The following is a 27,937-nucleotide window of genomic DNA, read 5'->3' on the forward strand; positions in this document are numbered from 1 at the left end:
AATATGGACTATGATAGGAAAAGTCAACATATCGGTGTTAATAGGGAATCTTTCCAAGACCTCCCTTTCAAGTGGATAAAAGAGTACAAATCTGGGATAGCCAAAGGTGACTACAAACAAATTGGCTAGTCCATTAGCATAGCTGTCCAGCTGCATCCTAGGCTCTGAGGCCACTCCAAAACCACAAGCCCGACCGCCTCAGAAGCCTGCCAAGGAGCCAGCTGCTGCTAATAAAGCAGACTCTACAACTTGGCATCTGGGGCCTGTGATTCCCATCCAAAAGGAATTGTATGTGAAAAATATTTGAAATTTGTCTTTTTAAGTAGTGTTTTGCTTTGGAAAGAAAATACTTTAGACTAAGCTTGCAACTAGTGAAAAACTACCTAAGAGTACTTGGTTGCCATGGAAAGATAAATACTGTTCTTGTGTAAGGAGGTTGGATGTTGGAAGGAGGAGCGTTGTTCATTTAATATCTGAGAGGCTTCATTTTTGGGTTATTTACTTAGAAAGACCAAGGTGTATCTCATTATTCATGCTTAGCTGTGTGCAGTTTCACGGGACACTGTCTCAAAGAATTGAACTGTAGGGTTTAAGCAGAAGGGTGCATTCCTGAGAATGGGTAAGAATTAGCACATTATTTTTTTCACTTTTAAATAATGAAAAAGGAGAAATTTCATTCATTTTTCAAAGATGAAAACAAATCCTATTAGCCATCCATGCTAAATTAATAAGCTGCTTGGAATGATCTACAAACCAGTTCATTCCCCACACACTCTCCACTGAATAATGAAGCATAAGAATTGAAAAATGAGTTGGTTGCATTGGTTATGTGAAAAATAAATGGCAAAAGCAGCTCTGAATTCCAGCTCTCTCTTGAAGTGAAAGACTTAGATTTTGCCTTTTTTTTTTTTTTTTTTTCCTAGATGTGTAGATCCTGTACTTGGTTGTCGTGGCAAAACCTCTTTTGCAGGCTTCTACAGCTGGTGTCAGGGTGTTTCGAACCAGTCTTGACTGTGGTGCTCCTTCTGGCTCTTGAGGCAGAGAAGTTAAGTGCTTTTCCCCCAGCCATGGAGGGGTCCAACATCAGAACAAGGCACAGATTTCCTGCTACCAGGTGTGCAGTTGGTTCCCCAGACAGTGCCCCACTTTGGCATCATGCAGGTTCCTGTACCTAGTGGTCCATATCTGGGATCATCATTAGGTTGCCAGTCATTTCTTTCACTCCAGTTATTACTTGGAGATTACCAAACCAGATCCTTTGCTCATTTAGAGGCACAGTGCATACTTCTGCCATCAGTCATACACTCAGCAGCTCAGGAAACAAGAACGGGAAGCTTTCTTCTGACCTGAAGCTTTTAGTCTGGCAACCAGCCAGAAGATGTCATCAGCCTCAGTACAGGCAATTTTGTAATCTTTCTGCAGATGGTATTTTTGGGGTATTGGATATGCATGGAAATTACTGTGGACTGCTGTAGCTGAGATTTATTAGTGAAGAGGTTCTGGAGTGTAGCAGTGTTTGCTGGGCTGAGAAGATCAGCATCCCCTAAAGTGGAGTGTGGCTGTCTCTCTGCCCACCCTTAAAGCATCTCCAAGGATACTGCTGGGAACCCAGGCATCCATGTGTGCCTTTTCTCTGAGCAGCTCTTATTTGAGGGACGGCCTGTCATATGGCCTCATTCTCTGTATACGTATACTGAGGACTTTTTTTCTTTTTTTTTTTTTTTAATAGCTGTGGCCTCAAAATTGGTGTAAATGTATTTTGTGTTCACTTCTACATCCCCTTTCAGCTGGCTGAGAGGGATAAAATGTCTTAAGCTTAAATTAGAATTAGGCCCCCAGTGTTTTCCTCTGTGTGAGGATAAAGATCTTATAATAGAATGAAAATTGCTCTTTGTATTTCAAAGGTAAATTTCCACTTTTTTTTTTCCTTGCTTATTAGATTGGTGTGAGAATAGGACATTTACTCATTATCCCCTGCTAAGACATATATAATAGTAACAATTAATAATTAAAGTACACAGCACTTCATTGGCTTATGGGAAGATATTTCACTGCTTTACGTCATTTACGTGCATTCAGTGCGCGTGGTAATCTGGGAGGTGTAGGGTAAAGCAGAAAGAATGTAACCTCGACCTCTGTTGTCTTTTTATTTAACCTTGGCAATGCTCAAAATGTGCAAGGTTACCATGGGATATTTCCTGAGCTTTTGATATATTAAAGCCCAATGTGTTATACACAGTCATACCTGTTTCTTCCATGGCCATGCAGTGCACAGAGATTTAAATATGCTTTCAGATAGGATATGATAATATATAGGTGCCTACGTATTTAACATAGGTTAGTGGTGCCTGTAGTGTTATCCAGCTGGGCCACAGCCATGGCATAGAGCTGATTTCCAAGATGTGTCCCCCGTGTTGGAGCTCAATTGAGGTGGTGCCTCTGCTGGTACTCAAGGCTGCTGCTTCAGCTCTCTATTTCTGGGAATGACATTGAAGCCTGAGTGGGTGGGGATTACCCAGTGATAAAATGTGTGTGCAGAGAAATATGATCCGTATGCATTAAGTGCTTTTGATTGTCAGCAAGAGTATCTGTGCAGAGACTTGGGGAAGGGAGCTCATTGCCCTTTCTCTTTTACTGGAGATGAGAGTGAATGTCATTACTTGATAGCATGGTGATCACACTAAAAACCAGTATTTTTTCTTTTAATGGCTCCTACTTGAGTCACATTACAACCAGGTGAGATTGCAGAGGAATTCTGATGTCTTGACACTTGGAGCTATGTTCCCTCTCTCCTGGTTTAAATGGGAGAAACTGGGAAGATGGAAGGAGGAGGCCAGGAGGAAAGGCATCGGTGCAAGTGTGGTGTTTCATTTCATTGAAAGGTCTGATCATTACCTGTCATTGATGCCTCCCTTATAGTCTCCAACTTTTTTTCCTGCTAAATAAGGGACTAAACAAAGGGACTTGTTTAAAACAGTTTAGAGCTGCTAATTTAGAAACATCCATCTACCAAGACTGTGATTTAGTGTATGCATAATTATAAGCACTAAAGTAGAGCCACTGACATTAAAGGGGCAGTTGATTAGCGTGATCAGAATTATTCACAGACTTAAATATTTTCTCTGTCCAAGGCCTAAAAGTAGAACAAGCATATTAAAAGTCACTAAAGTGTCATTGCTGCTGTAATGAAAATTGCAGATGTTTTGCTTTTATTAGTCCATTAGCATAGCATGGTTAACTTAGCATTGGTCCAACATTTACCTGCTGTTGTCACTAGACATATAGCTAGCAGAGTGTGCTGATTGCGTTGTGGAAATGGCATTTTCTCCCTCTCAGCAGGCAGTTACATTCCAGGAGCTCTGACTCCAGTTCCCCTGGCTGCCCATCTGGAGCTTGGTCCTCAGGATACTCTAGCTCCTGCAAGTTCTTCCCTAGATTTCAGCTTTTCTGCATAGGTCACAGTGGTGACAGGATGGTCTCCTCCTTCCAATTGCTCCTTTGTTCTCCTGGCAAGCACCCTGTGCTATGAGTAAATACTCCAGTGGTCAGAGAGCCAGGGATGGTTGCAGCAATTGAAATTCTCTGTTGTTGCCTCAGATCAGAGATGTTTAGGTAATTTTTCTAGCATGTGGGTGTCTTTTTTCACAGCATGTATTTACCAGTGAGTTAGGGGAGAATACTGTTTTTCCCTGTGAGAATGCCTCCCTTCTTAAGCAATATTTCCCAGTTGCTGTGTGTGGTTTGTGGTTGTTCAGAAGTGGGTATGATTTTGAGAGCAGAAGGTCTTGGCCTGATTGTCTTTTCCAAACCCTGTTTCTCTATTGCAAAAGACATCCGTAACAACGGAGTGTTTTCAGGCTGCTTTGGAATTTTTCTCCTCTCCCAGCCTAGCCAACCCTCTGCCACCTGACTGTGCGTGTACTGGGTGCTCCTCATGTTTAGAAAAGACTAACTCGGCTTCTGGCATCAGCTTCTGTACCTTTGGCTAGATATTCTTATTTGTGTTTTAGCATACTCTTAGAGCAGATTGTGTTTAATTTCTTTCTTTAGTGCTAGTTACTCCTTGAGTATCTGTCATTTCATAGTTTTGTTTTGTGATCTAGCTACTTTAATTCCAAATTAAAAAGTATTGCATTTCATAGCTATGGCTGAACCCAAAATGTTGGTTGGTCCTGTTTTGCATTTGCAAGGCATTGCTGGCTTGGAGTGGCTACAGGTGCCATCGTAGTGGGTAGCTGGAAGTGGTCAGGGAGGGCAGGACAAGCATAGCACAGTTCTGGATTTACCCAGGTAACGCACACGATTCTGCTGCGCCATTTTGCCTTTTCCAGTAACGGCCTTTTTGTTTTGCTCTGTTTGCAGCAGTCCTATGCACCAGCTCCCCACCCCATGGCTCCTCCCAGCCCCAGCACAAACAGCAGCAACAACAGCAGCAACAACAGCAGCGGAGAGCAGTTGAGTAAAACCAACCTGTACATTCGAGGCCTTCCACCCGGCACCACCGACCAGGACCTTATCAAGCTGTGCCAGCCGTAAGTGCCCTTCCCATACTCGCTGTGTTTTGTAGGAAGATGTCAGAGCTGGCCTTCCTGCTTACACTTGTGTGGCCCCTAAAAGGCATCAGAAGCCTCCTGCACTTGAAGGTTGACTGTTTTTCCTTTAGTTTGAACGGCTAATTAATGCCTGCTAAAAACCTTCAGGTAATGAGTTAAGGGGAAGAGAGCTGAGGGCCTTCACATTGACTTTTGTTTGCTCTAATGTGGTTGATTTCTTGTGTTAAAAGGAGAATTTGCATGGCAGGAAAACCTCCCTAATGACAGAATTTATAGTTATAATGATCTGTGAATCACAACCCAGTGCACAACACAACATGGGTGTTCCTCCCTCAATCATTTATCACATTTTATGATTGCTGTGTCACATTGCTGGGCTCAAAGATTGAGAAGTATGAAACCCACTGAAGGTGGCCTTGTAGCCATATAATTAACATCTAATTAACTGCAGTGCCACTGAAAAATGATGCTGTAGAAAGTGGCACCTTCTACCTCCCTGATTATCTTGAGAGTCATATTTGCACTCTGTACTGATAAAGATTGGTTTTATTGTGTTTTATTTGTGTTGAAACCAAAGAGGTGGCATAAAGGAGCTTTTTTGCTCCTCATGCATCATCAAAAGAACTACTTCCTAAAACGTTGCACTCTTCTACCCTTCTTCTCTTGACTAAATGTAGTGGGCAATATGGAATGACAACCTGATTGGAATTCCAAAGTCTTGATTATTATTGTCGACATGTGGAAGGGGAATAATCCAATTTGAGATTCCAGCCAGAGATCACCATGGTGGAACTTAGCATAACACTTTTTTTTTTGCATTGGAATAAGCACAAGGAGAAATTTAAAAATAAAAGTCCACTCTTGGTATGATGCAGAACTGCAGTGGTTTTGCCATAGAGTCATCTATTCCAAAATACAAGATCATCTCTGTGTTTTGTAATCAAAAATCAGCCTTTCAAAGAGATATCAATAAATGAAATCTGGTAAAGTAAGGAACAGTCTGGGGCTGATCTACAGACCTGAATTCAAATGACTGTTGTTTTGAAGCTTGCAATAGGAGTAGCAATTCAGTGGGCTTCTACAATTTTATGTCATTCTGCCTTTCCTGATTTTGATTTAAAATCCTGAAAGACTTCCCTGAGTACTCTTTATGTGGGCATGTCTGGCCAGGACTGGAGATAGCATCCTTACTGAAGTGAAACCTGGACTTGAGTGAGCTTTAAACTCTTCCCTGTGACTTTCTGCTATTAAAGCTTCTGTGGTAGAACTGACTCACTGCTCACAGGAGAACAGCCTGCTGGTGATGTTTTGTATTTCATGCAAGCTGAAATGTGAATGTACCTGTCCAACATTTCTACAAACTACATTCACTGACACTTTCCACACATGACAGTCACAGATAATCCCAGTTCAAGGGCCAGATCCTCAGTAGGTATAAATTGACTGTAGTCTACTGATGTTCAAAAGGCTGGTTTGCTTTCAAAAAGCTGTTTTGCGATACATCTTCTTGCAGTCTGACACTTCTCCAGTTCACATAAACCCTTTTAGCTGATCAGGACTCAACTAACTATTCCTAAAGGAGTCTCACAGCTTTGGGACTTAAGTGCTGCAGTCGTGGTGTGGGGCTGTGGTGTGAGCAGTGATACTTGAATCATGAAGTTCAGGCAGTGTGTCCCTAACCCTTGTCTGCGTATGGGAAGTGCAAATCAAGTATCTCAGAGCTTCCTTTTAGTGCTGTGGCAACTTTTTTCATGTGCTCCACTAAACTTAATCTGATACAAGATTAGAGGGCTTTGTCTTGCTGTCATGAGGTTCCTGTGTGAACAGATGCTCTTTAAGGAAAATGCTGACACTCATTTTGCTGATTTTTCTATCCTTTGGCTGAATGTCAGTGAGGAGAAAGTGGATAGTTCTTCTGACTCTTTTTTTCAGAAAATTAAAAGAATTTATTGAGGCAGAAGAGAAAGACAATGTAGGGAAACTTAAACATATGAAAATACAAGAATTTGTACTGGCTGCTGTGGTGGTGCCTCCCCCCCCCCTGCTTTCCAGGCTGCAGTGAGATCTGAGAAATGCTTAAATCTTACTTTTGCTCATACTCTTGCCAGTGATGTTTTAAGCAATCTCAGACCCTCTTGCTCACGACAGCAATATGTAGATTTTAAGTAATACACTGCAAGATATTTTCTTTACCTTTGCAGGTGGTTACACAGTAGAAGTAGATAAAGGTCTAAAGCTCCTATCTCTTCACCTGTCCCCACTCCCAAAAAAACCCTTCAAACCCAACCCTTCTCCCCAAAAACCCCACTAAAACCAAACCAAACAGTCTGCTGCTATATGAACAAAAAGGATTTTTCTGCTCAGAAATGTTGTCCTCTGTAGAGCTCTTTTGTAGCTTACATGGCTGGGGCTTCACCAGGCATTAAAGACTTCATGTGAACAGGTATTTACAAATGAGCAGAAGGTGCTGGCTCCTAGGCTTCCTGCATAGCCTAATATTAGCATCATTTGCTGCAAGATGTGAAGTAAAAACCTTAATTCCAATCTATGAGCCATATTATTATTTTGTAGTAAAATATTTTTGGAGAGCTGTAATTAAGGGAAGTATTGACCAAAGCTGGCTTATGTCCAGCCCACTGGTTCCCATAGGCTAGCTGCCAGTGCCTAAAATGAGCCCTTCTGAACCCATTTCCTCTGCTCTAGCATGGGACAAGGCTGCTAGCAGTACAACTATCGTTTCTAATGTCTCACATTTGGCAGGCTGAGGAATAATGTTCTAAGCCCACAATATTTCCCTGTCAGAAGTACAGGAAATGCTGTAAACACTAATGTTTATGTACATTATTATAGCCCATTCCATTTTCAGGTTTAGTCCCATATGGAGGCCACCCTTCAAGTCATGTGTAAAGTTTTTCATTTAATTTCATTTTGTGAGGTGTGTTAAGGAAGCAAAACCCCTTTAATCAGAATTGTAAAGATAAAGTATGGGGCTGTTTTGATGAATCCTCCCTGCTTTTCTGTCTTTCTGCTGTGTGTTTTTGTTGGTGTGCATTGCACACTAAACAGAAAACAGCAGACTGGAGTACCATTGATGCTTGAAGTGCAGAGTCCATTACACGTGATGTGAGACATTTCTGACAAATGTTCCGACACTATCAAACCTTTTATCAATTTGAGAGTAACCTTGTCACTGTAATCTGTCAAACTGTTCATATAACTAAAGGAAAACAAGTCATCATAGGCTGTACAGTAGCTGAGTAAATGAAAAAAAAATTGCTACTGGAAGATATTTCTTTTTGTGTGGTTCTGATCCTCAATAGTTGGTTTAACATGTGTCCAGCAGAATTTCATCAAATTCGCTTTTGCAGCAGGGAGCTGTTACGTTGCACTGTATCTTTTGGGACTCTATACAGTAACTCTTTCAAAAGTTACATCAAAAAAGAGTAAAAGTGTTAAAGCAAGTGAGAATCTATTGTTCTTTTGTGTATGCATAATCTTCTGGATTTTCATAAACACTGAGTAAAGGAACTGCCAAAAATGGACCTTGGCCTCACTTAACATTTTCTGAAGTTCTTAAAAAAAGAGGCTTTATACTTATCTGTGAATTTATTGATCATCAGAACTTATTAGTCCAAAATTTAAATACTTACATACTTCATAGTATTAATACTAAATATCACATAGTTATAATTTATTTCTCAGAGGTACACACTCTCTGCTGATGCAGTGGTATACACCATTGTATGTGTATCTATCATTGAATGTGTGTCCAGTAAAAATACACTTTTCATCAAAAGGGAAGATAATCAGCCTTAAAATGTAACATTATAGACAGGAAAATTTGCAGGGTGTGTCATTTTATAAGCAAAATATAAATTATTATCTTTGAAATAGTCATAATCTGTCACTTGAATTTTCATGCCTTGCCTTATATTTCACCCAGAAGAATTCTAAGATCTTCTTAAAAACATACACAGATGAATTAGTGCCTTCTTATTATTATACTAGACTCATCCTGTTCTTCCTAACTGCATCCTGGTGAAGACAAGTTGTAAGAAATCTGACACACAGACTAAATATCTGAGGTTTATTGTTTAAAAACATATTTAATTTAAAGAAGTCAGTCTGCTTCTCAAGATTTTAATTTTTCTGTTTGTTCTTACATTTTTGCACTGAAGAAGATTTAGGCGCAAAATTTTTTAAAAGATAAAATAAGCTTTGCAGAAGGGAAAGAAACTTTTGGACAAGAGTTGTTTTAGATCTCTTCTTCCCCCCTCAAGTAATTTTGAAAAGTTGGCTTAAAACTCCAGCATTTGGCTAAAACCTAAGCCTTCCTCGTTGCATAGTTAAGACATTGACATGTATTCAAAAGATGACCTCCCTCCATCTTGATTCAGTCAACTTGAGTTATTTGTGTTCCAGGGTAAAATTAAAGGGCCTATTTAATTAATTAAAGCAACACCAACAATAGAAAACAATAACTAGAGAGACTAAGTCTGTCTAGAAATATCTAAAGAGGGTAAGTCTGTATGCTGCACAGACTAACTCTTGAGGAAGATAGGACAGAATTCTGAGGTTTTCCAGGTATGGGAAATCCCTGCTGTATGATTTCCATGAGTATTGCTTTCTTTAAATAACTTCTACATTGATACTTTTGAGCAGATTATTCAATGTTTTGTGGTTGTTTTGGGTTAGTGGTGTCGGTTGTTTTAATGGTTTTGATTTTTTTTTTAATTTCTCTTTTGCTGAAGGTATCCTGATTGACTCCTTGACAATTCATTAAGTGTGAGATTTTTGCCTCTCAGTTAATTTTGAATGTCCTTGGTTTTGTCTCGTGGAATGACTAAATAAATATACAGGCTGTCACTGTTTAGGTTCTACTAAAGGGTTAGTCCCAAGGCTAATGTGACTGAGGTTATCAAGTGAAAACTCACACATTAATTTACTTAAATTCTAGACTATTTTTGAAATGAACTGTGTGCATTCCTTTTGCCCTCACAGAAAAAGGTTGAGTTCATTGAGATTTCAGAGGGGTTCAAGGTGCCTTTCAGGATAGGTTGTCTTGTTAATAGCTGCAACAAGTGCAACATTTCCATTAGACCAAGCCTTATAGCAAGTTCATAATGGTCATTCCTGCCATGTGTTAAGGCAGCCAGAGTTATACATTCCTGACTATTTTTATTTTCTTTTTATTTTGTTTAAACAACAAGACTATATTATATTATTATTATATTATTATATTTATTATATTATATGAAAACTGACAGAATGAAGGTGGGCGGAAAGTAAATTCTCTTTCTTTCCATTTTCTTACCGCATTAACAAGTTAAATAAAAGTAATTGAAAATACTCTGAACTATAGATAAAATAAAGGCTAACCAAAATACAACTTCCATAGTGAGCTCAGGACCAAAATATCAAAACAATCTCAGCGGCAAATCTGTTCCACAATGAAGTCAGACAAAATTTGTACGCAGTGTAAACTGATGTTCTCATCCCGACCCTTGTGAAAACAAAACCCAAACTACTTGAGACTTACAGACTTACAGAGCATTAGGCTGTCTGCTCCTCAATTTTTAAGAAATAACCTTTGGAGTGGTAAAGGAATTTTCTGCATTCTGTAACATTCTGTATGTTAAAGCAATGTGCACTCTGTCTTCCATATTAATTCAAACAGAACCACAACCTCCGTCTCTCCTGTAATTAATATCAGCTGACACCATTGCTCTGTGATATAGCAGAGACTGAGAGGGCATGAAGGTGAGACCACTCATTCAGTGGGATTAGCTCATATAGGAACCATGTGGCATCACAGGGAATAGCTCCTGCTTAAAGTCTTGGTGGATATTTTGGTTCAGTGTATCCAGGTAATATGAGAACTGGGAATGGCTATGAAATCTGCTGAAGAGATCAGTCTTCATGGGAGCTAAAGAAATGCCTACATTTGAGGGGAAAAAAGAAAAAAAACCCCAAACCTCCTCCTTTCTCCTCCCCTGGATTTTCTTTGTTATTCCAAGTAAAATCAGGAAAGCAAAGTCAGTCCTATGAATGGTGCACTGCTGGACCAAGCAGCCTGCTGACTAATGTGCTGATAGAAAGCAAGAAGGGAACTACATGAGTGTATTCCTCTCATTTGTTAATTTGTTTGTGTTTACAGACCAGAGAAAAACACACTGATGCCTTGCATTGAAATAATATTCATTCTTCTCAAGTTCTTTATATCATGGACTTTTAGAAAAAGTTTTTTGAGAGGGCCAGGATGGGGAAGGAAGGGCAATTTTTTTTAAGTCAAAATGCTTTTGATCAGGAGCCAAATGGTGAATTCTAAGGGTGCATAATGTAGGCATAAAAGCAGAGAAAACTGATACTGTGCATATGTTTTGTTAATTCTTGCATTGAAGACATCTTTACAGTGATGATGCTTATCAGTGCTGTGAGAAACATTCTGGAACTCTCTAGGTCTGAAGTGATGCAAGGCAGTGACCTTGTATTTCCTTTGAACGACATCTTCGTTTCCAAAATCAGTTGTTTTGCAATTTTGCAGTCAGTTATATTAAGATTATATTTTTGCAGTGTGTAAATATGGACATGGATGTGTACAGATTTTTTCTCCTTTACCTGATATAGTTGAAAAATTATTTGTACACTCATTTCCATTGAAATAATCCCCAAACATCTTCCATTGTTAGAAACAAACATTAAAGCTGCCTCAGTAGGCAACGAACCAATCCTCTTCTTACCTTGCCTCTTTCATCAGGGAAAACAAAACTTTAGGTCAGCAAATGCCCAGAGCACTACAGAGAGCTCCATCTGGGATGTGAACGTTCCCATTGTCAGGAAGAAAGGCAGAAAAATAATCTGCGTAAAGTAATAAATGAGCACCTGCACTCTCCTCTGTTTTGAATGTGCCTGTCTTTTCACTGGTGTGTGACAGAATGTCAGTGAGAGTTTCTCATCTCCTTTCAAGTTGGATGAACCTGATTTAATGGAAGATATGGGAGGAGGAGAGCATTTTCAGAAACTGCTGCTGAAAATATTTCTTTTGATGAATTTTAATTAAAGTCCTTGTGGAATAAAAGAGAAAGAAAAAGTAAAAAAAAAAACCAAACAAAAAACCACCCCACAGCCAAAAAGACAACTCAGAAATATTGAGCTTTCTGTAGCAATGTGAAGGGCAGGACCATAACAGCCACTTGTTCTGCTGACTGTGCAGGAGGGATGTTGAGATAGGAGGGCAACACAGTTAATGAGCTTCTTCTAACCTGTGCTATGTTTCCAGTCTTTCCTTGTCCTCCTTCTTTCTCCACTTCTCCAGTATATTTTTTGTGCAGCCAGTCAGCTGTGGCATCACCATCTATTCACAAGGCTACTCATGTCTCCATTTGAGTCTGAAAGTGCTCATGGCTGGGAACTGTCCAAAGCACAGACAGGCTCTCCACCATGTGGGACATGTCTATTTTTGTAATGTGGATGTTCTCTGTGAAAGGGCTTTCATAGCCATGGATCTCTCGACAGTCTGAATTTTTCAGCCCCTTAAGGTGTCCTGTAAAACTCTGATGTTTGGTTTTTGTTTTCCAGTGAGGGGGCTGGCTGAAATGCTGTTGGTTTGATAAATGTTGCTTCACTGCTGTCCTTTAAGTCATAGCAGTGTTTTGTTGGGTCTTTTTTTTAGTGCAAGTTCTGGTTATCTTTATTTCTTCTGTTTTGAAGCTTATCCATGTGTTTTAGATTTGTCTGCATTTTTGGTGTTTGTTCTCCTAAATTCCATGGTGTCAGGTTCAGTGTGTCTTTCTGATCTCATATCCTTTGCGAGCTGATGGCAGCAGTGGGAGAGCAGAGCCAGTTGCTGTCTTGCATGTGTAGAGAGTGGAGACGGAAGTTCTGTGACTGGCATGTGGTTTATACTCCTTAGGAGCCACCAGCTTTTGAGAGGAGATGGAGACATGCTGTTCACACTCTGACATTTGTGTAGCAGAAATGTTTCTTTAACCTTTTCCTTGAAGGTATGACGCAGATAATGTTCTGCTCTGTTTGAGAACTACATTGTCCTAAAGCTTTGCTGAAAGAAAACAATACCAGCTATGCTTAACAACCCCCCTCCCCAAACCAAGAATAACCTGGGCACTGCTTCCAGCTAATGGCAAAAACCTTAGTGCATGCCTGCAATTTCTATGTGAGGGGAAGTGGCAGGCCAACTTTGGTGGCAAAGCTATTGAATATTATCAGCACGAGAACAAAAATGTCATTGTGTTCAACCACTAGACTTTCTCATACCATTCCAAACAAGCATCGACAAGAGCTCTGTGCTATGTAGCATGCAATGTCCTTCATTCCAAGTATTTGGTAACTTCCCAGAATTATTTGTGTGACAAGTGTTGCTACTAGATTTGTGTTAAAAACTGCAAAGGCTATAATTTGTTTTAAAGATGTTCACCAGAGGAGGAATTTCTTAGAATTGTTGCAACTATGTCAGAGGTTTTTCTATTTGCCTCGTTATAAACAGAGACAGGAACAACAGAATGTTTTCAGCCTAATTTTTAAAAGATGTTGAACTGACAGAGATCTAAAAAGGTTTTCTCTGTCTTGGGCATGTATTTTCTGTGTCCCCATCAGGAGCTTTAGGGCATGTGGAGACCTCTAGATTCTGGTTCTCTTGGAAGGTATCTGGTCACACTCTGGGGGCAACCCTGAATAAAACAAGGAAGGCAATAGCAACGTGGAATTATAGGACCTAGTCTGAAATAAGATTTCTGCCAACAGACGCCCAAGTCCATGGAAGCTTCATGGAAGCACAGCAGTCTGTTCAAATAGCAGTAATTGCAGGATCACAGGCATGTTATTGTTTCAGTGTGATGCAGGTAATAAGTGAAGCATTTATGGCTATTACTGCCTGGTGATCACATAAAAAAAAAGAAAACAGACATGCTTTCCTTACTTCAGCTTCCCAGTTGAGCATTTCCATATTCTCCTGGGGTTATAATCCAATTATAAAACTTCAATTATTTTCTGTAATTCATTGATTCAAGAAGAACATTAACTTTTTTAGCTTTTTTATAGTAGGGAACTAATAATTAAAAGGGATAAAATTATTCACAAAGTCATAGAATTTAAGATCCAGAAGAGACCAAGGAACAGTCTACCATAATTTTCTGGTTGATTAAGATCTTCAAATTTCCCTTCTTTGTTCCTGGACTAAGCATAGAAATTTGTTTTGATGTAAAGAATGTGTTCCAGAACAGCACCCACTCTGGAACTGAAGATATGAAAACAACAGCAAACCTACCACTGTTACTAAGAGTTTGTTCCTGTTAACCATGTTCCCTGGTCAGAATTTCTAACCCACTTGCAAATCAAGTTTCTGGTCTTAATTTTTCACTGTTTCTTCTTGACGTAATGAGATTAAGGATCTCTCTGAATTCTCTTGCTCCATCTTCTCCCAGATGCACTTATGCAGTCACTTCTCGGATTTTTTTTCTTTAAGAATCCAAAGAGATGGAGCAGTTTAAGTATCTGATTGTAAGACAGTTTTCTCCAGCCTTCAGATAATTTCATCAAGGACTGCAGGCATCATTTAAATGTTTTTAAAACTAATTATTTCATGTTTATGGACATTTGTTATTGTATTTAGCTTATGTATGTTCGCATATGTCCTTAAGTGGATGAAATGTGTTACTGGAACATCTGTGTTTTTAAGCAGGAGAAATTATACTCAAAAGCTGCTGTGGTGTCTTAGTAGGAGTGTCAGGAGGTGCCACATGTACTCTGTGAGATCACAGAACACTGGTACTAGCATTATGTCAGAGGCAGAAGCTCATCTCTAAACCTCTGAGGTTTTGATTACCTTTAATCTTCAGTCTTGTGTCTGTCCATCCTTGGCTGGGAGCAACAAAACCCCATAGAATGAGAAAACTGCAGCACCCTTGAAGCTTTCCTTTTAAAAGTAAGGAATTTGCATTTAAGCCATACCTAACAATTTCTCTACTCATCTTTAATGTGTTGGGTCTCCTCTGTTTTACTTAAATCAACACCAAATTTAGAATTGCCAATTAAATGGACTGTGGCTAGGAAGTTTTTTTAATGATAACAATTTAACACAAGTATTTCAATATAAAGTTTATTAAGTGCCATAGGAACAAATGAAGTGCCTTATAACAAATAATTCCTATCACATATGAACATACAGCCAGTTCAAGGGCCTGAAGGATTCATATAGAATAATCTCTTGGCTCAGAAGAAAATAAAGTCAGGGTAAGTGCTTCTAGATGGAAAGGAAAAATGATGCCTATGGTGGAAAAACTGGAAAGTGACCAAGTCCTTGGTGGGGTTTAAATGGAAGCAAGGCACTGTACTCATGCTGTGATTTTAGTCATTGCCTAACATAAGAATTGGACTACAGACATAACTGTTAGCAGGTCTTACAGACATGGGAGGCAGGTTGTAATGATCCAGCTGGTCAATGCTATCAGCACTTTCCAGAACTGTAGTTGTTCCATCTCTGTTTTCATGGAGTGGTAATATGGGATTTGCAAGTGGTAATTCTTAATGGATTCCTGTGTTTGTTCATTGGTTCTTACTGAACTTAGATATAAAGAAACAAGAATTTCTCTCAATAACAGGACCACATTTCTTGTCCCTCCTGTGTCCCTGCCATGCTGTTCCCATGGGGCTATGGTTAGTTGGTTGCTAGCAGCTGAATCTCCCACTGCTTCTGGTCAAGTATAGCTGCATAGGCAGCATAGAGGCATTTTTTTGGTGAGGAAGAGGTGGATTAGAGAGGCAGGAAGTGTAACTACAGCTCATTGCAACTGCTTGGATGATTTTGTCTGTCAGTGTGTAGAGAGCCAACTATGTGAAAACTCCTCATTCTCCCTCATTCTTGTTTCAATTGCTCCTCATCTCTCCCTCTCTTCTCTGATGCAATCCTCCTCTAAAGAGGGATGTTTCTGCAGAGTTGTCAGGCTCATATTTGCTTAGAAGGTGCTGGTTAGCAGGGCAAGGGTATTGAGAAACTCGTGTTGAATCTCCCTTTGGAGGCTGCTGTGGAGTTTTTGCAATTCACATGCGTATGGCATTTTAGTCTCTCCACAAAGACTTGGAAAGGGATTTTCAAAGCACTGTTAGTAGCCACTAGTTAGTAGCTGTCACCAACCAGTGTGTGAGGCATGCTCTCAGTGGACAGTTTAGCAGCTCTCTGTTGCACCTGGAGCCAAAAGGTCACCAAGTAAATACATCTCTATCTTTTCAAGCTGCCAAGTCACGGCAGCATCGCGTAGGACTCGGGATGCTGAGCCTGTGAGAGAGATCTCTGCATCTCAGCAGACTTACAGGCCTGGGGACCTTTTCTGGCTGAGGGATATGCTGTGGCAGGCTGCCTGGTGGGGACATCAGGGTAAATTAGATGTGCTGAGGGCTCTTGGGATTCAGGCTGTGTGCCAGCAGTAAAGTGCTTGTCCCCTCCTAACGAGGTAGCCCTCCAGTCCTGCTATCAGGAGGGTTGCAGCTGCTCTGCTTAATGGTATTTAGTAACAGTATGAGCAGTAAAGTGTGCTCTCCTGTTACACAGAAATCCACTAATGCTGGCATCAGGAGTGGCAGGTAATTCAATCACACCCCCAGAAATGATATTAACGTAGCATTAAAAGGCTGCGTAGACCAGCAAAAGACAGGAAATTATGGAGTTTAGGCTTGAAACTTTATCCTTAACTCACCCATATTGTGTTGAGGTATTTGGAAATTTCCACAGAGCGTATGATTTTATGAGACCTACAGTGGGGTGGATTGTCCTGTTTGTATGCAGAGGATTTCCTCAGTTAATATTAGCAAGCATTATTGAGAGTTATATAAAGAAATCACGGCACAATATACAAAGTGTAGCTGGACAATGTGAGATTTAAATATGAACATCTTGGTTTGGGCAGTTCCCCTCCCCAGATTTCTGAGGTGCTACATCAGGCATTCACTGTGTTGACATTTTTCAGATCAAGTTGCAGCTCAGTAGCTAGGGCCCTCTTCCAGTTTCAGAGCTAATTTTTAGAGTTGGGGTTTTTTCTGATCACAGTCACTAAAAAGGTTTTCTTTTGTTTAAAATTTGCCTTTTGATTTAAAGACATTGCTCCTTTTTATTTAATGTAAATTCATTGGAACCAAGCTGAATATTAAACAGAAAGCACAAAAGCCAGCTCTATATCCATCTTTAAGCTTTATGAATAATTTTCCCTATATTTGGTCCAGCTGAAACTAGTAATGTAGCTTGTGACTTCGAGTCTTCCATTGTACCTCCCTAGAGCAGCAGGGACAAAAGGAAGTTCTTACAAGAACCTCATGGGTCAAGGAGGAGATGAGTCAGTTTAGAGTCTATCCACGAGATGTTTCTAGAGAAGGCTTAAGCAGTTTTGTGAGTACAGTCATTTTGTGCTACCCATTGGCATCAGAGACACCAAGAGTTAAGGGGAGAATTGCCTGTCACTCCAAGGATGGGATGTTGCTGCAGTCAGATGTAAGATGGCAGATCTCCACCTTACATGTAAGATGGTGAAGCCAGCAGGTGCACTACTTGCAAAGCAGCTGAAATGGCAAGAAGCGCAGCACCCAGGTATTTTCTCACATCTTCAGGCAGATTGTGCAGTCTGTGCTGAAATGCATTCTGCCCTTGGATAGCCTGATGCCAGTCCCCGAGTAAAAATCTGTATGAGTCCAAGTAACATCTGATTAGGGTTTGTTTCCATGTGGGAGAAGAAGGGAACTAGCTCCTCTGGGAGAGAGGAAACTACATAATGGTTGTTACCTGGGAGAGATTAAAAAAATTTCAATCTAATGCAGTGGAAGTAAAAAGTGACAGAAACCAGCAAGAATCATTTTATTCTTGTAATAGCTCATTTGGGGATTTTGTATGGTGTTTTCTGGGAACGATGAACTCTTGGTATGGTTGAGCTCTGAGGCTGTTACAATTTTTCCCCGTGTGCTTTCTGTGCTAAGGAGCAGGGGAGGAGTGCCACCGTGTCTGTCTGTCTCTGTGGTGAACAGGATGGTCATTAATGACCATGCATAGAACAGTAGGATGGCTGTATCCTGGGGGAAATCAATTTTCTGCAGAGAGTTAGGCTTGTAAAGAGTAGAAAATTTCCACTGAAGGGGAGGAGGGGAATAGGGGACAAAATTGGTAGAGCAGGGATTAAAAAATACAAAGGCTTCAAATGTAAGGGAAGACTCAAAAGGCTTTCTGTTCAAGGTGGTTTTTTTTTTTTCTTCCCCTGTCAAAATTGAGCAGGTCTTGAACATACTAATCTTAGAGGTGGGCAAGAAATCAGCCTCTGGGAGAAGGTTAGGGATGGGGGACATGGGGAGGTTGGAGAGAACCCTGCCTGGGGTTTAAACAAATGATGACTCTTTTTTCTCTTTTTAAGTGCTTTCTTTTAGATAGGGAAAAGCATGCAGAACTGAGTCAGTAGTGTGCATTTCAAATTCACAGCATGCAGTTCCTGAAGGAGCCTCTATTGAAGATGCTTCTGGGTATTAGAGCCATGCAGTGAAACCTGGGACCAGGTCAAAGCCAGCTGAGAACACAGCCATGTTCTACTGCAAAACTGGCATGGGTATGGTGTGGGCATGTCCTTGTGTTCCTCACCATGCGCAGGTGCAGTTTGGGAATTCAGACTAGGGCCTGGATTTTTCTGCCATTCTCCACTCTTATGCTTTTGTGTCTCTTCTCTGAATCAGTTTCACTGGGACATTGAGTGTCTCTCTCAACTTTGGGTGGCCTCCAGGCTATGAAAATTCTCCCGCCCTCTCCCACCACTGTAATAGTTTGCTTCACTCTCACTTCTGTGAATTTCCTTCTAATTCAACTTTGCTGTTCCCTTTGCAGAGCTGGGGAAAGTTTTTTTGGACTCTGATATGAGACTAACATGCCTGCATCCTAGAGAAACAAAAGCTATTTCACAGGGGAGATAAGGGAACTAAGCTGCAACTGGGGTTAAGTATCACTGTTCAGATAACAGCATTAATAAGAGTATATTTTCTTAGACTTTTTAAAGTATGTTTGTGTATCTTAAAAATGTAAGCAGACATAAACCTTTGCATCTCAAACAAGAGGATGATTCTTTTCTGACTCTGCTCAATATTAAAGGCTAAACCAGAGATAAGATAACATACCATAAACATGGAAGCTTGAACAAAGAAACTGTTGTCCTGAGAATGTGGGAAACACAAAGAAACTGAAGTCTGAACATAGGAAATTGTCTTAAAAAATGGAATGTTGCATGTAGAGAAACATTTAATGGCTCTCAGAAACTGCAAAACAGGGCAAATCCACAGGTTTTTCTCTTGATCTCTTTGGTCTCTGGAACAAGCCCAAGTAAAGCGAAGGGCAAAGGCATATGGGAAATGAGTAGCTAGAGCAGACCTTTTCTTTTGCCTTGGCTTCTTACTCAAGATGTTGGTCTTTTGAGAACTTCCTTTCTTGAACAGCAGAAAGGAAAAGGGTCAGAAACTCCCAAAGTCTGAGTCAGTGGGAGGAAAGAGTGCCAATGCTGTTGATGAATAAGATGTTTCAGGAATGCATAAATACATGGTCTGATATTGCAAGTGCTAGGTTGATGAAAGCTGGCCATTGGGTGCATTCAAGACTGTCCAGGATATTAAGTCAGTCATTCACAGTTGTAAATATTTGCAGAATATTTGCCTGTTTCTTGTAGGATGTGTGTTTGACTCCATGAAGAATGACTGTGACCCTTTTACATACGTTTTGTGCTTGTACTGCTTCTGATGGGATGTTCAAAAAGCAGACAGCTTGCTGCTATAGGTGATCATTGTGTTACTAATTTTCAAACCCAGCACCTTTGGGAGATTATATTTGGCAGAATAGCTATGCTGGAATATAGTTTATCTGTATAGGATATACTTGTTATTTATGTGTGAGATAGCATTAAGTGAGGAGTGTCAGCACTGTGGTTTTGATCTGTCTTTAAATCCAGCTCTTTTTATGAAGTAGGGAATAGATCACAGGCTGGATTTGTTCCTTGCTATAATTTTTTTTTTCCTTAGGATTGTTTTCTGGGACCCAAACCATGCAACTGTCAAGCAGTGTTCTTACCCTGGGTGAAGTTGTTCACTAATATTTGATGAAGACGTAGCCCTTGGTGTTGCCATGCCTCAAAATTTTTTTGCTAGGTTCACAGCATTTGTTTCTTAAACCCTTAGCTCCTTAGGCATGTGATAAGGTAGAGAACTCAGCTTTCAATTCTTATAAAAATGTAGGTTTCTTTCCCTCATGGCTCTAAAGAGAAACATGAAAATACAGCCTGAGTCTATAACAGTGGCTTGAAATATATAAGCAAAAGAAAAGGATATCTCATATTTATTTATTTGTAATTTTTTTTTAATATCAAAATTAACTTCATAATCTTTTCTTGTGCATTAAAGAGCAATTGACAGTGAGGTCCTTGACCAGCTTTGGGAAGACATGGATTTATCCCAGTGAATCACAGTTCTCTCTCTCTCAAAGACTGCCCAATACTCAGAATGAGGTCTCAGATTTTCCATGTGTATCTTTATATGGTTTGAGGATTGTATCTTATTTAATTAGTTTATTTGAAGATGCCCGAAGCCAGTAATATACAAAAGTCTTTTCTTAAGGGCTCCCAAGCAATTGAAGCTAAATTGCTTCCAAATTCAGCATTACTGGTCAGATTTCAAAATGGGCTCACTGTGTTTTTTCAGTCAGTCTTATGTTCCTGGGGTAAAAATTTTCAGCAGAAACATAAAGTATTTAAATTCTCGTGCCTTTCTGTAGATCTGCCCATGGATATTTCAGAAAGGATGGGCTACAATGCATCTCTTTATTGCTTTCCTTCTAGGGTTCTGCCTAGCAGGACCAACCATGTGTCCTTTTAAGGACAGAAGACTCTATGGCTATAAAGAGTTTATTTCTTTAGTGAATCCCATGCTTGTCTCATCCCTTCGTGGTCCCTGTTGGCTGTTTTTGGGCACAAACTGAACCACAGCAGAGCGCAGCAATTGCCAGTGTTGGCTTTTCTTCTGTAGAAGACTCAGGGCCAAGGTGTCCAGTGGGAGCAGCTGGCACAAATTTTGGTTAACTAAAATTTTGTTTTTCTTAGGCTCAGAAGTGTTGACTGATGAGCAGAGAGCTACAGAATGTGCTAGTTAAGCTGCACAACCCACCCCTTGATGTTTTCTCAAAGTAGATCTTCAACAGTTCAAGACAAGGGCAATTGCTCCATCAGTGTAAATTAGGGCAGCCCTTGGAGCCAGCAGAAGGGTACCACATTTCTGAAAGCAAGAGTCTGATCCAAAGTGAAGTTTCCAATAAGCTTTCCCCGTCCAAAGATATTTATCCACCTGACATAGTGAGGCTCATATGTTCAAATATGTCCATCTGTCTTTGGATAATAAAGAGTGAATAATTATTTATACAATAGATAAAGCCTCTAAACAAATTATCCTTTTAAATTCAAAAATGTGTTTTCATATTGGGTGACTTCATTTAATGCTGCATTCACTTGCAAGTTTTTAGTGGATTTGAAAACATAAAAAATATTATTACATTATTCATAATTGTGTATCTATATTGTGGGGCTGCTTCACTTAGTTAGAATTTAATTGTTGACATAACTATCACTCAAGAGAAGGTTTTGGTGAATACCTGGGAGTTGTGGTGAGTTACCAGCCAGAGCAGATTTGTCTTCTTCAAGCTAATTACTGTGGTGGTTATAGGCCTTGCACTGGGGAAAGCAAAGCCCTGGCTGACTGGGAACATGCACTTGTATGTCCCGTGTACATCTGTTCGCTGTGTTGAGGCTGTAGGGAGGACTTTCCACACCAAACAAGCACATTAATTTATGAGCCTACAAACATAATTTAACCTTGAGAAATGTCGTTCATCCTGTTTAAGTTCAACATGCCTGAAATTGTACATGTTCATGAGTATTCAAAAGTATCACGGACAAATCGCTTATCAAATCTGCTTTCACACACTCTCCCCGAGCCTGTCATTACGTTAAAGTTGTACAAATAAATGGACTAAAAAATCTTTGCTTTTATAAATATACTAGATGGAATTAAAATTCAAAGGAACTCAAACCCAGAGGTATTCTGTCCCAGTTCTGAGTGAGCAGTGTGAACTTTTGCCCACATAATTGTAAAAATCCAAATCCAAGCTCTTGCTGTTTCTTCTTGAAAATTTCAGGCAGAAAAAGAATATGCACCTCTGTGCCACTTTTTTCAAAGTTCAGCCTTTGGAAAGTGAATGCAACTGTGACATTCCAGCCCTGGAAATAAAAGGATTAAACTAAATATATTGAAGAAAAAGAATATTTTCTATGATGTAGTTCCCAAATGATGTATTTTGCAATGTAAAATACTGAAGAAACAGTTCCTCTCAAAACTATATTATTTCTAAAGACAACCCAAGCACCTGGATTTTTCTAACTTGTAAATAATGAAATGGGAGCTGTGTGAACTCAAGAAGTCTCACTCACACATTTGACTCAAGTGGCCTCCGTGTGAACCCTATAAAATGCTTTAGCTTTAAATTATCAGTTTGAGTTCACGGTCCCTGGTGGTAGCTGGAGTTCTTGCTTTTATCTGTAATTCCTTTTCTTTTCAATTCTTCTTTTTCTTGTCTGTTATTAGAGACGAACCATCTGATTGAGGCATTTATATATACATATATATATTGCAATATATTGCAATATATTGCAGTCATTGAATTCTTTTAAGAGTAAATTGTTTTAGTGAAATGTCAGAAAATCTTCGCAAACTGAATTCTCAGAGTTCCCTTGAATAATGAGGCTATTGTTAAATGATTGAACACTTCAGAGATTAATATCATGGTATGCTGGCATGCTGGTTCATACCAACTGTAATTTAACAATGAATCTTCCGTAAGTAAGCAAGACTGGGAATGAGAAATTGGATTCAAGACAGCCCAGCATGCTAGAACATACAAAGCAAACAAATCCTACATTTTGGAATGATATGTTAGGGAGAGGGGAGGTATTTCCACAATATCTAAAATAATTGAATTGTTGGACAGAGGAAATTCTTTAAGTTTGAAGAACTGATTCTTTTTTTTTATTTCCAATGATGATGAGCAATGTCTTTATCCTAGGAAAGATTTGGACTTTTAATAAATCCACTGCCTTTTGAAAATTCAGGTATGCCTGGCATTATCATTTGTGACAGTAATGATAAGTAAACCACATCTCATTCTATGAAGGGTTTCAGATCTCTAAGCTGTCTTCCCAATAGTGCCTGCTATCATATAGAAAATTTAGAGGCACTGCTAAGTGTCTGCGAACAAAAGTTGCATTTTATTTTTTAAGACATCTGAATTCTTGAAAATGTGGAATAATTAGTAATTGAAGATTTAATGATGGCCCAGAAAAAGAACTGAACTGTACTGCATGAAATCATAGTTAGTAATTTGTGCATGAATTTAGTTTTCCATACTTAATTTAGCAACTGTAGAATATTTTGCTAATTAATTATTAACACTGGTTATTTGTCATGGCAGAACTGTGAGGGAAAAACATAGTTTTCTGTCAAAGTAAAAACATAAATGTAATAATTTTGATATGATGTACAATAATGTAATTAATTTTTAAACAGTCTTAAATAGCTTCAATATTTAAATATACAGATTTAATATGAATATAATACATAGCACTAATTAAGAATAAACAGCATTTAGAATAGAAACTGCAGCTAATAGCCAAGTGTCTTATTTGCAACAAGCTGAGGGGAGAACTCTGTAAAATGTCAGGCTATTGTGGGGAGTGCCACATTAGTAAGTGGTGTTTTATTCTGTCCAGGGTGACAAGGGTGTGATAGCCTTACTGTAAAATCTGTCTATAGGATTTGAGGTTGAACCTACTGAAGGCAATGAAAAAGAAAGCTATCTTTGATATTTTTGAACACAAAACATGTTTTGTGTTCAAACATATTTTTGATGTTTTTGAAAGTGTTAGATTAAACAACTTAATTTCATTTATATGCTGAACAAATTCTTATTCTGATTTTGCCAAAGAAAGGGACAAGGTTACAGGAAAAGCTAGCTGTGAACTATAAAATTATATACATCTTGCTGGTCTGAAAATTCAAGGTCTTACTGTTTCAACAGTTGTGTCTGTTTAAATTTCATTTACTTAGCTTCTGTTTTACCTGGTTTAATTTCTCAAATACTTAAAACAATTGCAATAAGCCTTCAAGCCTGTACACTCTCATATGAAATTGTTTTGCCAGGGGTGAAGGTTCATATATAGATATATAAATGCAGATTAGTTTGAATATGAAGTATCACCTTCTCTTTCCTGATAAATATGTGTTGTCTTGTAAATACATTTCTAAATTTAATGTGAGACAAGTCTTTCAATTTAGTGAGGGTGAAGGCAAGACACATTCCTGGGCTTTAATAGCAGTAGATTTTCTTTTGGAAAGGAAAGCTAGAATTTTAACAGCAAAGGAATTTTTTAGTTATAGGTGTTTTTTTACATGCCTGTTTATTTACAGGATTATCTTTCTGAGGTTGTTGAAATTTTACAAGAAGCAAACTTCACTAAAACTTCTAAGTTTTCCCTATTCTTCAATAAATGAGCACCCAAGGACATAAGACAGCCTTCCAGGGCTGCATTAGAGCCCTGTGATTTGAGATAAATGGTGCTTGCATCTTCTGAAAAGTGGGATTTCTGAATATGATCTATAAATTGCATGATCCATAATCTAAAATAGCTTCTTAGGTTCTTCCTAACGTGGAATCATTCTTCAATAGAATGGTAAGATCTTGGATTTTATTTGTCTAAAGCAATAATAGTGTTTATAGACATGTTATATAATAGTTATTTTATGGATTTCATAGCTTTTTCTCTCTCCTAGCTCTGGAAAATATATTTTCAGTGGATGTGGGACAATGGTGCCTAATTGGCCCATGTATGAGTGAAATCACTACACCCTTAGTAGTAAATATCTGTACCAGAAGATGCTATTGAATATGTATATGTTGTTTCAGTGATTCATCAGTTTGCATTCTCTTGAAAATTCATGCTTCCCACATGCTATAATGCTCATTACTGTCTGCTTAAAGCTAGGCTTCTCATTGTGCTGGTAGGATCAGAAATGGAAGGTCTCTCAAAACTGCTGAGCTGCCCTTTCAGAATTTGGTGCCAATGACTCAGGGCTGGTTTAGATGTAAACCAAAAGATTTAAGAGGCCTCTCTCCCTTTTTTTGTGACATTCCTGAAATTCTTGGACAAGTTGTCAGTCTAGATTGTTTACTGACTCCACAGAATATTCTGTGCAGAATTGGGAGAGACCCACTAGGATCATCAGTCACCCTCTGGGTGAAGAGCCTTTACTTAAACCACCCCTCACACAGCTTCAGGCTATTCCCTTGGGTTCTGTCACTGGTCACCACTGGGAAGAGATCAATGCCTGCCCTTCCTCTTCCTCACAAGGAAGTTGCAGGCTGCAATGAGGTTTCCCCTCAATCTCCTCCAGGCTGAACAGACCAAGAGACCTCAGCTGCTCCTCACATGGCTTCCCTTCTAGACCCCTCACCATCTTCACAGCCCTCCTTTGGACACTCTCTGTTAGCTTTATACTTTTCTTAGATTGTGGCACCCAAAACTGCACACAGGACTGGAGGTGAGGCTGCCCCAGTGCAGAGCAGAGCAGGACAATCCCCTGCCTTGCCTGGCTGGTGATGCTGTCCCTGATGCCCCCCAGGACAGGGCTGGCCCTCCTGGCTGCCAGGGCACTGCTGACTCTCATTCCACTAGCCATCAACCAGGACCCCCAGGTCCCTTTGTGCAGCACTGCTCTCCAGCCTCTCACTCCCCAGTCTGTCCATACACCCAGGGTTGCCCTGTCCCAAGCACAGAATCTGTCGCTTTCCCTTGTTAGACTTCATACTGTTGGTGATTCACAGTCCTGGGATTTGTCTAGGTCTCTCTGCCCTTGCAAGAAACAACAGCTCCTCCCACTTTTGTATTCTCTGCAAGCTTAGCATCCCTTCCCGTCCTGTGCCCAAGCCATTTATGAAGACACTGAGCACTGGGCTGAGGATGGCACCCTGTGGAACCCCACTAGTGACCATGCCCAGCTCTATGTCCCCTCATTCACTGTGACCCTTTGTGCACACACAACCCATTCCCACCCATTGCAAGACGTGTTTATCCAGCTGTGTGCTGGACATTTTGTTCAGTGGGATACTGTGAGAGACAGTGTGAAGAGCTTGTATTTTACTGAGTGAAGGAATGATTTTTGTAAACATGACAGTGCTGTGAGTGGCATGTATTTTATTGTTGTATTTTTGTGTGAATATGAGAATTTTGTCTTAAATTTTCAGGTTTGTTTTTTTTTTAATTAAAAGTATAATATTCAGAGAAAGGGCAACAAAGCAACTCAGTCTTTAAGGGACAGAATGTCTTATATTTTGGGGAAAAAATGTAAGCATTTAAAATGCCATGCAGTAGATGAAATGCCCAGAAATTATAATGCAAATATATTAAAAAAAATTTGAGTGAATTTCCCCTTTGTATGTGTTTGGATGTTGTAAGTTCATGTCACAGTGTATTATAGGAAAAATGTCTCTCCAAGAAATTCAACAGCAGTTCTTTCCATACTCTAGTTCTTCATAATGTGGGCTTTATTTTCTCCCAAAACCCATGATTTGCCTAATAGAGTCTGCTTTAAACAAAATAAACCTGGTTATGCTATTTAGATATTAATTCACAAGAATGAAAGAGCCTCAGAGTTGCTTATCTAAATCCAATTACTGCTGGTCAAATTCATCCCAGTACAAAAGTTCCCAAGATAAAAGCACACATTACCTAAATGCCCAGAAACGCAGACAGTTTTCAGTTGGGTGGATTGTGCTTGGAGCAATGCTTGAGGCCTTGAGTGAACTCAAATGCTGGGGATGTAATTATTAAGCTCTGAACTCAGAAATTACATGATAACTCCATTGGTTTTTACTAAGCAAGGAAGAGTTCTGTACGCTGGCAACTTGAGTTTCAATTCCAAGCTTCACTTTTTTTTGAAGCATACAAGCAGTGGTTGCAATTGGGTAAAAGCTGTATTTTGCACATGCCTGTGCACCCAGTGCCTTGTAGAGGAGGATGGCAGCACAAGGTGCAGCACAGGGTGGGGTGAGTGGTGAGAGATTTATCCTGTCTGCTCCTACAGACATCTTGTGTTACAGACTAGCTGTGGCCAGCCTCAAGGTTGGCTTGAAAGATGGAATATGCTGTGCCTGTCCCAGAGGTTTTGTTTCCCATAATAACATGGAAAAATTGAAAAGTTTGCATGGCCCCCACCAGCTTGGCCTCCCAGGAAATCCGTTTTTGATGCAGCAGCTCCTGGTCACAGCTGTTGCTCAGCCAGCTTCTTCTCTTGGCATGTTTGCAACCAGCAGTGGGGTGGGTGGCACCTGGCTCCTCTGCCTCTTTCTTAGCTGAATGTCACTTGTCCCCTAACCCTAGCTGTCCACTTCCCTTCCCTGCACCCTAGCTTCCCACAGGCAGGAGGAGAAATGGCTCAAATTCTTTGTGCATTTGAGACAGCAGATTCTCCTCTGTTTGGGGTTGGCTGTGGGTAAGGTTCATGCATCTTACAAGGGGTATCACTCACAGCTGAATGGTTTCCTTCAGGAACTATCTCCATTTTAACAGCAGTTATCAAATAACTTCCTGGAAATGAGCGCGTTGAGCTTGGTCTGCAGTGTAAGTGCTGATCGACCGCCTGCCTGAAAGCTCTTAAAATGATCTGCTTTGATGTACATACATTAAGGGCTTATTTTGCAATGCTTGCATCTTTGCTGAGTCTGCTGAGTAGTCTGAAAACGTGGAGTGCAATGGCATGAGGCTCTCAAGAATGTTTTTTGACATAGCTCTATACCCAGGACTGAACAGGGAGATTGTTTCTTTGTGCAGAGCTCTTCCCTTAGTTCTGCCTTTTGTGTGACATGGTGTCAGTTACTGCTGTTTGTAAGTGAAGAGTTTTTAAGTGACCTTTGTCATTTTAATAGTGTATGTGGGATGACTTCAACAGTTTCACTGATATATACAAGATAAAGTAGAATTGGTTATGTTTCTAACAAGGTATTTCCACCCCCAACTGAATGTTTTCTTGGAATGTAAGAGTGGCTGGGCTGGGCCAGATAGGAATTTGTTTCAGCAACTGGGGAGGTGCCTGACGTTAAAACAGGGACAACATATGATGATGCTACTCTGGTATCCTCTCACAGTTTCTGGTGGTATGTGACTTCCAGGGCACAAATGTGTCTTTGCTTTTAATTTCATGATAGATTTTCCCTGCTAGAAGTTGTCCAGTAGCTTTTTGTAGAGTGATGTCTCTGTTGGGGCATCAGT

At 39.8% G+C, this 27,937-nt stretch overlaps 1 protein-coding gene across 6 annotated transcripts in view; it reads left to right on the forward strand.

The window, feature by feature from the left end:
- RBMS3 (RNA binding motif single stranded interacting protein 3) overlaps window positions 1-27,937 on the forward strand; it is a 707,113-nt gene that overhangs the window by 352,141 nt on the left and 327,035 nt on the right. For all 6 annotated transcript variants that reach the window (XM_071429410.1, XM_071429411.1, XM_071429414.1 and 3 more), the window contains one exon: window positions 4,363-4,532. In XM_071429410.1, the coding sequence (XP_071285511.1) occupies window positions 4,363-4,532 (170 nt within the window). The remainder of the gene's footprint in view (window positions 1-4,362; window positions 4,533-27,937) is intronic.

Source organism: Agelaius tricolor, unplaced genomic scaffold, assembly GCF_023055355.1.
Source record: "Agelaius tricolor isolate 1412-34295 unplaced genomic scaffold, bAgeTri1.0.p SCAF_6, whole genome shotgun sequence".
Taxonomy (NCBI): Eukaryota; Metazoa; Chordata; class Aves; order Passeriformes; family Icteridae; genus Agelaius; species Agelaius tricolor.